General features: G+C 40.6%; 1 protein-coding gene across 1 annotated transcript in view; it reads right to left on the bottom strand.

Annotated features, from left to right (window-relative positions):
• Nucleotides 1–6,256: 6,256 nt before the first annotated feature.
• The window catches only part of LOC124595419 (glutathione S-transferase D7-like), an 88,834-nt gene continuing 78,006 nt past the window's right edge, over nt 6,257–17,084 (bottom strand). The window contains exon 6 of the mRNA XM_047134150.1: nt 6,257–7,045. Coding sequence (XP_046990106.1) covers nt 6,878–7,045 — 168 coding nt within the window. The 3' untranslated portion in view covers nt 6,257–6,877. The remainder of the gene's footprint in view (nt 7,046–17,084) is intronic.

The following is a 17,084-nucleotide window of genomic DNA, read 5'->3' as shown; positions in this document are numbered from 1 at the left end:
TAGAAAATTTGAGTGTGGTAACGCAAAGGCTCAATACAGATACGTTGGGGGGCAGTGAAGTGAAATGGGAAGAAGATAAGGATTTCTGAACCAGACGAATATAAAGTAAAGTCAACTGCAACAGAAAATGTTGTAAAGGGAGTAGGACTCGTTATGACTGTTACATAAGGACAGAGAGTTAGTTCCTGTGAACAGTTTAGTGAAACGATTAATACCATCAGAATCTACAGCAAATCAACGCCAAGAACATTAGTTCATGTATACATACCGACGTCACAAGCAGAAGACAATGAACGTGTAATTCAGTTTGTAAAGAAGGATAGAAACGTAATAATCATGGGTGATTCTAACGGTGTAGCAGGGGAACGAATAGACAGACGTATGGGAGAATATGGACTCTGTCTCGGCCGACTAATTGAGATCTGCAATAAATTTAACTGAGAGTAGCGAACATAATATTCAAAAATCACAAGAGGAGGAAATATATTTGTAAAAAGGAGACACGGAAAGATACCAGCTGAATTATGTCATGGACAGGCAGAAAATCCGAAATCAGATGATGGATTGTAAGGGCACCTTACAGCAGATAAAGACTCGGAACAAAATTTAGTAGTGTTGAAGAGCAGACTGAAGTTTAAGAGAATCGCCGGGAAGAATCATTGTGGAACGAAGTGGGATATTGAAGTACTGAGGAATGGTGATGAGATGCCTTTTGAAATTCTCTAAGGCTGTAGATACTGCGATAATGAACCCTACAGCTGATATTTCGTTCGAAGTGAAAGGGCATCTTTCAGTTGAAGAGCGATGGACATCTCTGAAAAGAACAATCACAGAAGTCGGACAGACAAAAGTAACATATATAGGTAATAGAAAATTAACTGCGAAAAGAACTTCGATAAAAAGATATAAGTTAATCTATCTACGAAAGAAGAAAGTACAAAAACATGCAGACAAAAGTCAGAAATACAGCAAACTGAGTTGCTTAGGAATAAAATAAATAGGAAGTACAAGTGAAATGACCGAAAAAAAATGTGACAAATTCGGAAAGGAAACGATCGTCGCAAGGACGGAGTCAAAATTCAGAAAATGAAAACAAGTTTGTGTGAAATACAAGGAAAAGGAGTTAAGCGTGCAAGAGTAACACCAATGTTAAAAGTAAATGGAAGAGCGGAAGAGTGCGCTGAAGGAGGAAGAATATAATGACGTGATAGAAGAGATGGGAGTCGGTCTGGAAGACTTAGAAAATCCAATATTAGAGGCAAAGTTGAACAGAGGAGTGGAAGACCAATCCGATTGCTTTTACACTTTAACACAAAAAGGAAGAGAAAAAAAAACCAGCAAGACGAACCACGACGGCAAAATCTGAATGGGACGGAAATCGGTAGATGTGATGTATATGTAAAGGCAAACAAATGATTACAATTTCAGAAAAATTCGATGATTTATTCGAGAGAAACAGCTTTACAAATTGAGCACATCAATAAAGCGTTGGTCCACCGCTGGCCCTAAAGCAAAAAATTATTTGTCCTCGTATTGATTGAGAGAGTTGTTGGATATCCTAAGGAATATCGTGCCATATCCTGTAGAATAGGCGCGTTAGATCGTCAGAATCCCGAGCTGGTTGGGGAACGCTGCTCATAATGCTCGAAACGTTCTGAGTTGGGGAGAGATTAGGTAACCTTACCGACCGAGGTACGGGTTGGCAAGCACGAAGACAAGCTGTAGAAACTCCCTCCGATTGTGGGCGGGCATTGTCGTACTGAAATGTAAGCCCGGGATAGCTTTCCATGAGGATAAAGAAGTGCAGCGAAGAATATCGTTGAGGTACCGCTGTCTTACAAGGATGCCGCGGATGACAACAAAAGGGGTCCTGATATGAAAAAAATGGTACACTAGAACATCATTCGTAGTTATCGGGCAGTAAGGCGGGCGTCATGCAGGCTGGTATCTCAACGCTGTTTGGGGGATCCCCAGACATGTCTTCGCTAATTACTGAGGTTCAGTTCGATGTGGACTCGTCACTTAAGACAATTCTACTCCGGCGAATGAACTTCCAGGCAGAAGTCGTGTCTAAAGAGGTGGACTTGAAGCTGAGAGGACGGGGTGTGAGTCGTGCTTTCATCAAACACAAAATTCATTGTATGTATTTGTTAGTTTCAGAAATATAGACTTGCCAAATTGGATGATCCTACATGATATTGTAGCATGTAGGGGCCATTTTGAGCAGCATACAGCAATTCCTAGCGAGAGTGAGAGAAAAAGATCAGGAAGTGGGCTGGATGGTTGGATGTCTGATTCGGGGGCAGGGACTAAACAGTGAGGTCATCGGTCCCATCAGCTTAGGACGGGATTTAGAAGGAAGTCGGCCGTGCTCTCTCAAAAGAATCATACTGGCATTTTCCTGAAGCGATTAAGGGAAAATACGTAAATCTAAATCTGGGTGGCTGGACGCGGGTTTGAACCGCCATCCTCCCGAATGCGAGTCCAGTGTGTTAACATCTGCTCCACCTCGCTCGGTACAGGCTGCAAGATGTATGTTAAAGCACCATTTAGTACTTTGAAGAAACGTAATTGTTCATTGACATGGGAATGCCAGATACCTCATCTTCACAATAGCAGAGAAAACTGAGGATCGTGGTGACATGACAGTAAACAGAAATGTTTATTTTCCTTGTAGCAGTTCCCAGAACTGGCATATGACGCCAGGTGATATGCCCAGCGATCAGATATGTTTATTTTTCTTGCAACAGCTGTTACCACAGCAAAAAAAAAAAAAAAAGGTTCAAATGGCTCTGAGCACTATGGGACTTAACATCTATGGTCATCAGTCCCCTAGAACTTAGAACTACTTAAACCTAACTAACCTAAGGACAGCACACAACACCCAGTCATTACGAGGCAAAGAAAATCCCTGACCCCGCTGGGAATCGAACTCAGGAACCCGTTTACCACAGCACATACGCAAGATCTGATATAAGCTTTCCATCAGTAATCGGTATATAATTGTTTTATTTCGTTATTACAGTAGTAGAATACATAAGCAGCACATATATCTTCGGTAAATTGATAAATTACACAATTCACGTATTTAATTTGTAAATATGTTGTTAAGGTTTACGGATCTGTTCTGCAGCGAGTGAGCCCCTGGTCCGCTGAAATTTTTAGTGGAAGCTTTTCAGTCTTGTTTCGCCGGTTCTCCATGATTTCTGATTTTGTTTTTCAAGTCAAGCAGCTCAATCGCAATGCCTGAGAGTTCCTCAACGTCGAGTGGCGACATGTTCGCTATGAAAGCAGAGTTCCAAGTGACGCTTACCCGACGTGTACTACACTAAAGTGACAAAGAAACAAATATAGAAATGCATATTCAAATACAGTGATATATAAATCGACAGAATAAAGCGCTGCGGTCGGCAAAGCCTATACAAGACAGTGAGGGTCTGACGTAGTTGTTAGATCTGTTACTGCTGTTACTATGGCAGGTTATCAAGATTTAATTGAGTTTGAACATAGTGTTATAGTCGGCGCACGAGCGATGGGACACAGAATTTCCGAGGTAGCGATGAAGTGAGGATTTTCTCGTACGACTATTTCATGAGTGTACCGTGAATGTCATGAATCCCGTAAAACATCGAATCTCCGACATCGCTGCCGCCGGAAAAAGATCCTGCAAGAACGAGACCAACGACGAATGAAGAGAATCGTTCAACGTGACAGAAGTGCAACCCTTCCGCAAACTGCTACAGATTTCAGTGCTGGACCATCAACAAGTGTCAGTGTGCGTACTGTTCAACGAAACGTCATCGATCTGAGCTTTCGGAGCCGAAGGCCAACTCGTGTACCCTTGATGACCGCACGACACAAAGCTTTACTCCTCGCCTGGGCCCGTCAACGCCGACATTGGACTGTTGATGACTGGAAACATATTGCCTGGTCGGACGAGTCTCGTTTCAAACTGTATCAAGCGGATGGGCGTGTACGGTTAAGGAGACAACCTCATGAATGCACTGAACCTGCATCGCAACAGGGGACTGTTCAAGATGGTGGAGGCTCTGTAATGGTGTGAAGAGTGTGCATTTTGAGTATTATGGGGCCCCCTGATACGTCTAGAGACGACTCTGACAGGTGACACGTACGTAAGCATCCTCTCTGATCATCTGCATCCATTCATGTACATTGTGCATTCCGACGGACTTGGGCAATTCCAGCAGGACAATGCGACACCCCACACGTCCAGAACTGCTACGGAGTGGCTGCAGAAACACTCTTCTGAATTTAGGCACTTCCGCTTGCCACCGAACTCCCAAGACATGAACATTATTGAGCATATCTGGGATGCCTTGCAACGTGCTATTCAAAAGAGATCTCGACCCCTTTGTATGCATAAGGATTTGTGGACAGCCGTGCAGGATTCATGGTGTCTATTCCCTCCAGCACTACTTCAGACATAAGTCTGCCACGTCGTGTTGCGGGACCTCTGCGTCCTCTCTGGGGGTCCTACACAATACAAGGCAGGTTACCAGTTTTTTTGGCTCTTCAGTGTATACTGAGCGTTATTATTGTGCCGTTCTTGACCTCTCAATGCCACGCTATGTAAGAGTATGAACATAATATTACTGTGACAAAAATGAGCTTGTGAGGGCCGTTTTAGAACTTCAGGAGTGGTGGACGTCAGATTGAAGACGGCAAATGATACGAGAGGGCTGTTGAAATAGTGAGATACTTGAGTTTTAGGCAGAATACTGAAGGCATAAGCTAGGAGTGACTACCGAGTAGGGGAATTAGTAACAAGCTTTTTAATACGTGAAAAGCAGAGTGGAATTATTTGCTGCAATAAGTGGTAAGGGTAGGTAATAACTTCGCGTGCTTGACTCGCGAATCCTTTCATTTGGCGTGGCATAGAAGCGACTTCATCTGTAAAATCTCTAACGCAGTCTACTCACGCTAATTCATTATGGACCAAATATTCATTAGTCCCACGAAATAATTCTTCACGGTTTGCTCGTTCGGGTAGTTCTTTGAAAAAAGAAAAAAAAAAGAAAAGTAAATTATATGAAGTTACATCCCCATCAACATACTTTCTGTAGGAAAAAAGTTGCGTGACGACCAATATCAATGGATGCGTCGATCTGAAATGCTCTTTATTTTTTTCCTTCAAAATGCCTTCCATGTCACTGGGCATGTCAGAAACACGGCAGCTGACGGTGTAAGCAAAGAGAGAAATTTCTGAAATTTCAGTTGCAGCTTCTGAAACATAGACTATTTTTACCATTTCTTTGCACGTGGGTATTAACAATGTTTCTGTTATTATGTATGGTTTTTAGGCTGTACCATAAGTTCCGCTACTTTATTGCTAGCTTCCCGTACTTTTTGCGAAACACTTACTGACGTAGTCATGAGCTACACTCGTTTCTTTTTTGTTCCAACCTTAGCAGTATTACTGAGTTTTTCAACACACACAACACACTTGGCGACTTGGCATGATTTGTCATCACACACACACACACACACACACACACACACACACACACACACACAAAGCCGAGATATATAATTATTACTATAAAGCCGTTATGCTTTCTTTTTTTTCGGGATCGATGCTTTCACGACCTTCAGTCGAGGACTGACCATTTCGTACACAGAACTTATCACTATCATTGTTGAACTGAAATACTGTACTGCTGTCTGACAATGTCTAAGTCCTTTGCCGGCTAACGAAAAGAGTAGTAAAATTTAAGAAGCTGCTAAAAGCTGGAAGAAATATCAAAACAAGCCAATAAAATAATAGGGAAGGGACAGTTCTGCTAATCTCGGAATTTTCAGGAAAAGCAGGCACAGGCATCCCTACACGAGAGATACTGGGTTACAAAGTACTCGCATCCTGGCGGCATAGTATAGTTGCATAGACGAGAATGCAATTAACTTAAGATAAGAAAGATATAAGAACAATAATGAGTCAATGAATTAAGTTATCGGTATTAGACAGTTAAAGAATAAACAAGCATTTCCCTACTTGAAATTAAAGGAAATAAATTACATTTAATTTCTTTAAAAACAGAAAAATTCACAATGTTTAAATTCGACTTTCCTATATTTCTTACAATAGTATGTATATGTTCACTTCAGACCTTTTGCCTTCTGGCGGCATACTGGTTGCGGAGCGCTGACCGAGAGTATGTTACAAGCATATTTGGCAGAGTAATTCTTCCAAGATAAATACTCCGAAAATTTCTCTGATTAAAAATCTGCATGCAACAGATAATTTCAGTAACATTTTATAGCAATAGACAACCTCATAAGAAGAGAGTTGCAAATCAGTTACACAAATAAGCAATTAAAATTTGAAGTTTGAAAATGTGTGTACAGTTTAATAAAGTAACGTCACGTTATATCTGGCTTCGCATCCATGATAAGAAACGTTGTAGTTGGATTTACATGCTACGATTTTAACAAACGGAAACGTCAGGAACAATTTATAAGTGTTACACACATCACAACTTTCATAGTTAATATGACATGTTCTACGTGTAAACAAATAAAGTAAACACTACAGTGTTTCACAGCCATACACTAACACTAATAAAGACAGACAGGAGACGCAGTTCAGGAAAATGTTAGCCATTCTGAAAAAATTATTATTGTATCTTCGTCCTGATCAACTATTCCAGAATCGTTCAGCAGATGTGGTATATTGACGTCAATCTTAGGAAAGAGAGTGAAGATAGTGGTTTGGATATTTATCTGAGTATATACAGACAAAGGTATTTGTCCGTACAGGAGCTAAGAGTGGCTGCCTTTTGCTGAGTTGCCCTGTGACTGGAAGGTGACGTGCAGCTACAGAGACGTGACGTGACGTGACGTGACGTCACACGGAAGTGCTTCAAGTGTGCTCCTTGTTTCCCTCGTTCTCTTGCGCCTTCTGCTTGAGTATGCTGGCCAGCATATTGGCGCCGGCCTGGTTCAGCTCTTCGAAGCCGAGCATCTCCTGCTTTGATCTCGTGTACCACTTCCTGATCTGCGGGTACTTGTTGATGTTCACGCCAAACGCCTGCACAAGGAAAGTGAAAGCATTACAGGAGTAGAATGCCAATTCGTCGTTAACACCACCTTCAATTCATAATGTCAGAGCTCTTGCCACATGTAGCCCTGTTTACGACATATTATCTCTCACAATCCTTAGATAACTAATAACTCTATTTTCACTACCAAACGGCAACACAAATTTTTAGAAAAAACCTAAATAGCACTACAATTTTCATGTCGAACGTGATTCACTTTGACAAAATACTTAGCACTCTTTCTTTTATAAACCAAATTTGTCGGCTAAAGCACTTATTAAGGCTGAGGAATCAACTTGGCAGACAAGCACCATCGCCCATCGAATTAGAGTTCCAATTGTGGTACTAAGCAATGTGGTGTATCAGCGAAGATTAATTATAGGCGAAATACTGCAATGAAAATAAGAAAATCAAAAGCAAATCAAACAACAAGACGGAGTTTTAACAATGACCGTAGCCTAGTTACGTGGAGTAAATTTGTGTTTATCAAGTTCGGAATTACGTGTTACTTTGTGACATACAACTAGAACAGCTTTCAACAATAATTACAGTATCCTACCTACGAAAGACAAACAACCAGAACCAGTATTCGAGTGATGTTAAAATTTAGTTGCAAAAAACGACATGATCGAGAAGAGTACAGAATGTTTTAGGAAACTATACTTTTCGAACAAACCATTTAAATCTACTGTCACAGAATATTATATTTGCCTGGAATGGACACGGTTAACAACGCAGTAGAATAAGGACTAGTCTCACAGTGGTTTCGGCTTTATAGCTGTCTTTAGGTACTGACTTTGTTTTTCACTGTATCGAGCGAAACTGTACAAATATAAAACATCAACACATAGAAATTGCAATATCGAGAGCTCTAACAGCGGCTTAAAATTACGTCACTGGATCTTCATAGCTATAATGCTTGACAAAATAGCATGAAACCAGTTATAGGGAAAATGAGAGACATAAAAAAATTCAACATATTTTTGTGAGCATACTTCTACAGATTAAAATATTTATGTAATCACTGATTGTACGCCAAAGTTCATAAACACGAGTTACTGTCTCGTATGAAGTTAAAGCATGTTTTTTATATTGCAGGCGCCTCTTGGTACAATAAAACCGGAATACCTCTTGGAAGCGACTCCTGCAAGTAACTGCGATGGATGTGAAACTGAAATCTTTATCTGTTCAAGTCAACTAAAATTTTAACCAGACTGCTTATGCTACAGTTTATTTAGTTATCAACGTTACAGCATCCTCATCTTATGAAAAATGAAGGGTGAAGGTTTAGTGTTCCTTCGACAACGGAGAAAATACTGTAACTAAAATAGATCCTCAAAAAAAAAAAACACTAAAAAAAGTAATCTCAAAATATGAGATTATTAAAGGCGAAACACAAACATGGACTGGGGAACAATGGGAAAAGGATTCGGTGACGTCGCTTGCAAAGGATCTTAAACTTTTCAGGAACTCCACGGGGAAACTGCATCTGGATAGTTAAGATTATGAGCTGCTGTGCTCCGAATGCTACTGTAGAATCTTAGCCATTGTGCCATTTCGCTTGCTATGTGAAATGGATCAGTCTTCTCCATCTTGTGTGTTTTCCTGAAATTTTTTCTCGTAATGTGTGCTTCAGACTGCCCACAATTTAGCTGACGCAATGTGATACTCTACTGGAAAATTGCATCTAGGATCGGTGCTATGTCTATTATTGTGCCGATATCCCAGGCCAAATCGCTCCGGCTGTTATTCTAGAAATTATGCATCCTGGCAAACGTGTAGGGACGAGTGGAATGGTGCACTGATATTGCCTGAAATTAACATTAGGTTTTTTTTTTTTTTAAAAAAAACACGACATCCATATTTTCAATAATCTCTTTTTTTAGTTTGAACAGTAATATATTACGACTTGTAAATTATAAACTATCTATTTGCTTAGAAATTTTCGTAGAAGAATACATTTGGCTATTTTCGCCACGGCTGCGTGACATATTTCCATGGTAAAAGTGAAGCTGTAATCAATCCAAAGATTGATTTGAACGCCACAGTTCCACAGTTCTTGAGGTGTGGTCCTATTATAGGTTGTATGCCGTTATCTTCATCCGACATTTGAAATGACGTAAAAGACCCAGTTATAGGTGGATCTATAGTTTAATGTTCATTCCTACCCACGATGTAACTCGGCATTTTTCACATCAATAAACATTGCCAAAGGTAAAAGAAGAGAAAAGTGTCGGATATAAAGTATAGGACTGACTATTAATTGAAACCTAGATGTTGGATTCACAGTCTGCTACTTTACCACTTAGACACCAAGGCATGATTTATATGGTATCTAGATAAAATAAAAAAAAATTCTTTATTAGTCACATCATTCGCCTTATATATATGAGTCGTTTGTTTGAAATATCAAACCACAGTGCATCGTAACAAGAGATAAAATGAATGAACGAATTTGGAAATCATGCAAGTTGATCCCAGCTGCAATGACATTTAGGTTTACAAGACGAACACCAAGAAGCCGCGCTGCTGTTGTTAGAACAACGAGGAAGGTGTTTTAATACATGCTGCTTTGAATCCGAAGCAGACTCATTCGAGTATCTAAAAACAAATTACGAATGTCAGCTATCCTACGAATGTTTTGTTTCTTTTCTTAAGTGTTTTTCATCTCGGTACTTCGGAGGCTGCTTTTTGAGATGTTATTGAACCTATGTAATGTATAAAAAGCCTTTCCAGAGAAAAAAATATATATTTGTTTCCAATAGCTACATTCAATTCAACTTAGTACCATCATGGTATATGAATTCCCGAACTTCTCTTTATTTTTTCTAGTTCCACCGGATTCCAGACACTGAGGCATTCATAATTCCATTTGTTTTATTTGGCTTGCTTAAAACTCATTTTGTTCGAGAATGATTGACAGAATCACTATTAAAAAAAGCGGGAATGGGGTGGTAGATTAGGGATGGGACATCCCGTAGATCATATTCCAGGGCTTAATGTCTTAAGCTATGCGATGAAGGCCAGAAGTGAATTCTAATAAGTTTGCATAGACCTAATAAGATGTGAATCTTCGTATTGGAAATTTTTTACCTGGACTGAAATTTTCTTCTGATCAACTTCACTTTATATCAGTTAAGTATTCTTAAGTCTTCTTACGAATGTTAAATTGTATGCTAGTATGTACTGCTCTCTTCTTTTTCCAAGGAACGAAGGTTGAATTTCGTAAATGTATGTCGAGACCTTTGGAGATAAGAGAACCACTTGCATGAACATCAAGAGCTCAGATGGAAACCCAGTTCTAAGCAAAGAAGGGAAAGCAGAAAGGTGGAAGGAGTATATAGAGGGTCTATACAAGGGCGATGTACTTGAGGACAATATTATGGAAATGGAAGAGGATGTAGATGAAGATGAAATGGGAGATACGTTACTGCGTGAAGAGTTTGACAGAGCACTGAAAGACCTGAGTCGAAACAAGGCCCCCGGAGTAGACAACATTCCATTGGAACTACTGACGGCCTTAGGAGAGCCAGTCCTGACAAAACTCTACCATCTGGTGAGCAAGATGTATGAAACAGGCGAAATACCCTCAGACTTCAAGAAGAATATAATAATTCCAATCCCAAAGAAAGCAGGTGTTGACAGATGTGAAAATTACCGAACAATCAGTTTAATAAGCCAGAGCTGCAAAATACTAACACGAATTCTTTACAGACGAATGGAAAAACTGGTAGAAGTCGACCTCGGGGAAGATCGGTTTGGATTCCGTAGAAATACTGGAACACGTGAGGCAATACTGACCTTACGACTTATCTTAGAAGAAAGATTAAGGAAAGGGAAACCTACGTTTCTAGCATTTGTATACTTAGAGAAAGCTTTTGACAATGTTGACTGGAATACTCTCTTTCAAATTCTAAAAGTGTCAGGGGTAAAATACAGGGAGCGAAAGGCTATTTACAATTTGTACAAAAACCAGATGGCAGTTATAAGAGTCGAGGGACATGAAAGGGAAGCAGTGGTTGGGAAGGGAGTGAGACAGCGTTGTAGCCTCTCCCCGATGTTATTCAATCTGTATATTGAGCAAGCAGTAAAGGAAACAAAAGAAAAATTCGGAGTAGGTATTAAAATCCATGGAGAAGAAATAAAAACTTTGAGGTTCGCCGATGACATAGTAATTCTGTCAGAGACAGCAAAGGACCTGGAAGAGCAGTTGAACGGAATGGACGATGTCTTGAAAGGAGGATATAAGATGAACATCAACAAAAGCAAAACGAGGATAATGGAATGTAGTCGAATTAAATCGGGTGATGCTGAGGGAATTAGATTAGGAAGTGAGACACTTAAAGTAGTAAAGGAGTTTTGCTATTTGGGGAGCAAAATAAATGATGATGATCGAAGTAGAGAGGATATAAATTGTAGACTGACAATGGCAAGGAAAGCGTTTCTGAAGAAGAGAAATTTGTTTACATCGAGTATAGATTTAAGTGTCAGGAAGTCATTTCTGAAAGTATTTGTATGGAGTGTAGCCATGTATGGAAGTGAAACATGGACGATAAATAGTTTGGACAAGAAGAGAATAGAAGCTTTTGAAATGTGGTGCTACACAAGAATGCTGAAGATTAGATGGGTAGGTCACATAACTAATGAGGAAGTATTGAATAGGATTGGGGAGAAGAGAAGTTTGTGGCAGAACTTGACCAGAAGAAGGGATCGGTTGGTAGGACATGTTCTGAGGCATCAAGGGATCACCAATTTAGTATTGGAGGGCAGCGTAGAGGGTAAAAATCGTAGAGGGAGACCAAGAGATGAATACACTAAGCAGATTCAGAAGGATGTAGGTTGCAGTAAGTACTGGGAGATGAAGAAGCTTGCACAGGACAGAGTAGCATGGAGAGCTGCATCAAACCAGTCTCAAGACTGAAGACCACAACAACAACAACAACATGTCGATGTAACTGTAGTCGTAGAGTTTCATAAATTTTTGTACTTGTTTTATTTTCATCAAATTTCTGCAAATCGTACGCTTGCAAGTGGTATTGTTTGACTTCATTCTGTAGGTTCTAAGTTTAAGAGTATGTTATGCCTATAATGATCTTAGTGTGAAGCTTGTCCTAATATTTTACAATATACATTTTGCTACAGAAAATTTTTTGACATCGATTACTGCTGGTCTACTTTTAACCTGAAATATTAGTCACATTCATCTGATTACACGAGAAATCCTGACACAGTACCATTAATTAGAGGCCATGTGCAGTTTCATATGCTGAAACTAGGTTACTCGCTAACAAAACAATATCGTTAAATCAACTGCCACTAATATACACTATATATTAATATATATAAATATATATAGTCAAATTTCTGATACAAAAAATTAAGAGCTATATTGTACATCCTTACGTAAAAGCCCCATTGCTTTTCGCGAAATCTTTGTTTTCTTGTTTTGATTAAATCTCAAATTAATTACTTTAATTTATACTAGGAGGGTTATTAAGTGTACCACATTGTTCCAAGATCGCTCTATTCCAGATGTACGGGTAGAAGAAACGCCTTATCAAAGATAGAGTTACGGAACGCACTCTTCCTTCGCCTGGAGATCATGCATTGGCAACAGTTAATATTTGTAAGTAAATATTGTGATTTCAGCAAATTGATTCCACCAGCACTGGAACAAGCTGTTCCGCTCTCTTCGCGAAATGTAGTTATCATTGTGCATCCAAATACACTGAAGCGCAAGGAAACTGCTATAGCCATGAGTATTCAAATACAGATATATATAAACAGGAAGAATCGTCGCTGCGGTCGGCAACGCTTCAATAAGACAACAAGTATCTGACGCAATTGTTAGATCGGCTATTGCCGCTACAGTGGCAGGGTAGCAAGATTTAAGTGAGTTTGAACGTGGTGTCACAGTCGGCGCACGAGCAATGGGACACAGCATCTCCGAGATAGCGCTGAAGGGATTTTCCCGTACGACTATTTCACGAGTGTACCGTGAATATCAGGAATACGGTAAAACATCAATTCTCCGACATTGCTGCGGCCGGAAAAAGATCCTGCAAGAAAGGGACCAACGAAGATTGAAGAGAATCGTTTAACGTGACAGAAGTACAACCCTTTCGCAAATTGCTGCAGATTTCAATGGTGAGCCATCAACAAGTGTCAGCGTCAGAACCATTCAACGAAACATTTTTTATATGAGCTTTCTGAGCCGAAGGCCTACTCGTGTGCCCAAGATGACTGTACGACACAAAGCTTTACACTTCGCCCGGGCCCGTCAACGACGATATTGGACTACTGATGACTAGAAACGCGTTGCTGGTCAGACGAGTCTCGCTTCAAATTGTATCAAGCGGATGGACGTGTACGGGTGTGGAGACAGCCTCATGAATGCATAAACCCTGCATGTCAGCAGGGGACTGTTCAAGCTGGTGGAAGCTCTGTAATGGTGTGGGGGGTGCGCTGTTGAAATGATATGCGACCCCTGATACGTCTAGATAGACTCTGACAGGTGACACGTACGTAAGCATCCTGTCTAATCACCTGCATCCATTCATGTTCATTGTCCATTCCGACGGACTTCGGCAATTCCAGCAAGACAATACGACACTCCGCATGTCCTGAATTGCTGCAGAGTGGCTGTAGGAACACTCTTCTGTGTTTAAACACTTCCGCTGACCATCGGACTCCCCAGACAGGAACATTATTGAGCATATCTGGGATGCCTTGCAAAGTGCTGTTCAAAGGAGATCTCCACCCCTTCGTACTTTTAGGAATTTATGGACAGCCCTGCAGGATTCATGGTGTCAATTCCCTCCAGCGGTACTTCAGACATTAGTCGAGTCCATGCCACGTGTTGTAGAGGCACTTCCGCGTGACCGCGGAAGCTCTACACGATATTAGGCAGGTGTACCAGTTTATTTGTCTCTTCAGTGTATGTTTTCAACATTTCTGTTTTCAGTATTCATTAAGAATTAAAGTTGTCTGTCTTAAAGTGTGCAACAGTTCTGGTGTGATATTGTCCGTAAAAGTGCATGTTTTGTTCTCAGTATATGTGAGAAAATCATCTGGATTACTCATTTCAATAGGTTGGTCATCACGAATAAGTTTTCTTCCTTTTCTTCGTCTTCTGCGACGTCTACCTTCAATGAAGACATCCACATGAGTACTAAAATGTCCACTAAATTTCGGTTGCGCGATAAGTCACACAAATCTAAAGGCTGTTAGTTTAACTAAATGCTTAGGGATTACAATGATAAATAACGTAAATTGGAACGATGACATGGATAATGTAGTGGGGAAAGCAAACCAAAGAGATTGGCAGTAAGGAAATGCAGCAAGCCTACTAAACAGGCTGCCAGCACTACGCTTGTCCTCCCTCTTCTGGAGTACTGCTGTGCAGTGTGGGATCCACCTCCGTTAGGACTGACGGAGGGTGTCATAAGAAGTCGAAAGAAGAGCAGTTCGTTTTGTATTGGCGCAAAGTAGGGGAGAGGGTGTCACGGATGTAATATGTGCGGGAATTATCACAACAAAAGAGGTTTTCGTTGCAGCAGGATCTTGTCATGATACGTCATTCATCAACTTTCTCCTCAGGATGTGAAAATATTTTGTTGGCACCCACCAACATAAGAAGGAATGATAATCATAATAAGAGAAATCAGAGCTTGCACGGAAAGATTTAAATATTCAATTTTCCTGCACGCTGTTAAAGAGTGGAATGGTAGGGAAACAGCTTGAAGGTGGAATCTTCTGCTAGACACTTAATTGCGAATTGCAGAGTAATCATGTAGAAGTAGCTGTAGATCTGTGTTACAAATAGAATTTTCACGAAAGCCCATCATCATGATTAATATGTATTATTTGGAGCTATAAATTGTGTTTCTTTCCTATTGAAAAGCTTGGTCATCTTGTACGAAAACAGCCCTCTTCCACGGAGTCTGGATTGAAGGCTCACGACTGTCTTTCAGCAGCTATGGTGGGCCTTTTGTACCATTACTCTGAGAAAGGGTGTTTATTTCTACTGTATATACTTCATAAAGTACAAATGTTTTATTTCGGCGGTACAAGTTACAGGAACTTTACATTTAGAGCTATCTCTGTATTAATTCTGACCATGCCGGCTAAGTTTAGGGACCGTTACAGCGTGGAAAAATTATTTGTATTTTCAGCTACCAGTCACTTTTATCTGGTTTACGTTTAATTTAACATGCTGCAACGCGTTTCAAAGAAGTTTTGCTGATGATTAGGTGGTTATGCAGACAGAAAATTGTTACTTAGAGATAAAATGTCTAACTCTAAATCAACGTAGGACTGTTCTGTTCTCTGTTCGCTGCTGGAATGGCTATTGGGGCATCTGGGGAAAAGGGGAGAGAGTGGGGGAGTTGCCAGAAACCGGTATCCTTTGGTGTCTTCTGCTGGCATGGAGCTGTTGTCTGTTGTGACTGACGCCACAGCTTATGTGGGATGCAGATAGTTTTGTATCAGTTGCTAAGGTGCGATTATCATGTTCAAATGGTTCAAATGGCTCTGAGCACAATGCGACTTAACTTCTGAGGTCATCAGTCGCCTAGAACTTAGAATTAATTAAACCCAACTAACCTAAGGACATCAAACACATCCATGCCCGACGCAGGATTCGAACCTGCGACCGTAGCGGTCGCTCGGCTCCAGACTGCAGCGCCTAGAAGCGCACGGCCACTCCGGCCGGCGATTATCGTGTGATACGCTCTTTACACGTCAGTTGTTCACTTTGGGACGCTAAAATTGTAAGTGAACATCTGACATATAAAGAGTGCATCACACAGTTACCTTATCATAGCAACGGATGCAAAACTATCTGCATCCCACAGAGGCTGAAGTGTCAGCCATAGCATACGAAGATAAACGGCTCCACACCAGCAGAACGGAACGCTACACTGGACATCGATTTCTTGTTACCTGTTGTACGTCCTCTCTCCCCCCCCCCCCCCCACCCCCTTCTTTTCACCAAACAGTCCAATAGCAATTCCAGCAGCGAACACTGAACAAAACAGTTCCATGTTAATTTAGGTTAAGATATTTTATCTTCAAGTAACTATTTTCTGTATGCGTAAACGCCTAATGACGAGGAAAACATACTTGAAAGCATTGCAACATATTCAGTTAAACATAAAACAAAAGAAAAGTGACTGGTAGCAGAAAATAGACATAATTCTCTCTGTGTAGCTTTACTAGAGATTCGGTCTTAATTCTTGTTGCGTAGCGCTATTCACGAAGATTATCCAGGTGCGATTACTAAAAACTTGGTAATACTGCGCTCTTACTTTACATGATACAGAGTTCTTTACTAAGGTGCTTTCTCCTCAAAATTAAATTCTTCTTCTTAAGCAATGTGTTATTGTCCGGCTTCCTAATATTGTTAGTTTTGAGAGTAACTAATAGCGATAACGCTGTATTTATGTAGGAGACTGTGTAGGGATTGTTGAGATTGGAGTCAGTAGAGAATTCAGTTACGGTACGTACTAATACAGTTTTATTTTATTCCTTCTAATAGTGTGAATTTCAGCTTGATGATCAAAAGTACAGTAAGCAACGCTAGTCACATCTGATACATCGTGTATCAGGTTCTTCTGACCTCACTGGAATGCGCAACTGTGTCGGCTGGCGCGGGTATGGCCTTGTATCGCAGCAGCCTTTATGAGCGGAAACGGACCACGACAGCGACTGCTCGCTGGAGCGACTCGTACCGCCAGCTGCTCTGTGGTCACTGCGGAAAGCTGTTCCCTTCTGCTTACTGTAGAACTGTGTGACCAGTTGTGCAGTTCGTTTTGCACAGCGTCACAAATGCACTAACGTTTGCGAAAATTTCGGCATTTACGGGCTCGAATGGGCAAAACTGAATAAAAACGATTTTGAAATACAGGGATATGTCGAGATATGTCTCTTCTGCCATTCATCTAGTACATTTAGCTGTAAAACTCTGCTGCTGTATAAATCGATAGTTGTAGGTTAACGGGTGTAAATGCTACTGACTGAAGCGCAGTT

This window comes from Schistocerca americana, chromosome 2 (assembly GCF_021461395.2).
Source record: "Schistocerca americana isolate TAMUIC-IGC-003095 chromosome 2, iqSchAmer2.1, whole genome shotgun sequence".
Lineage (NCBI taxonomy): Eukaryota > Metazoa > Arthropoda > Insecta > Orthoptera > Acrididae > Schistocerca > Schistocerca americana.
This window is presented reverse-complemented; position numbering and strand designations above follow the sequence as displayed.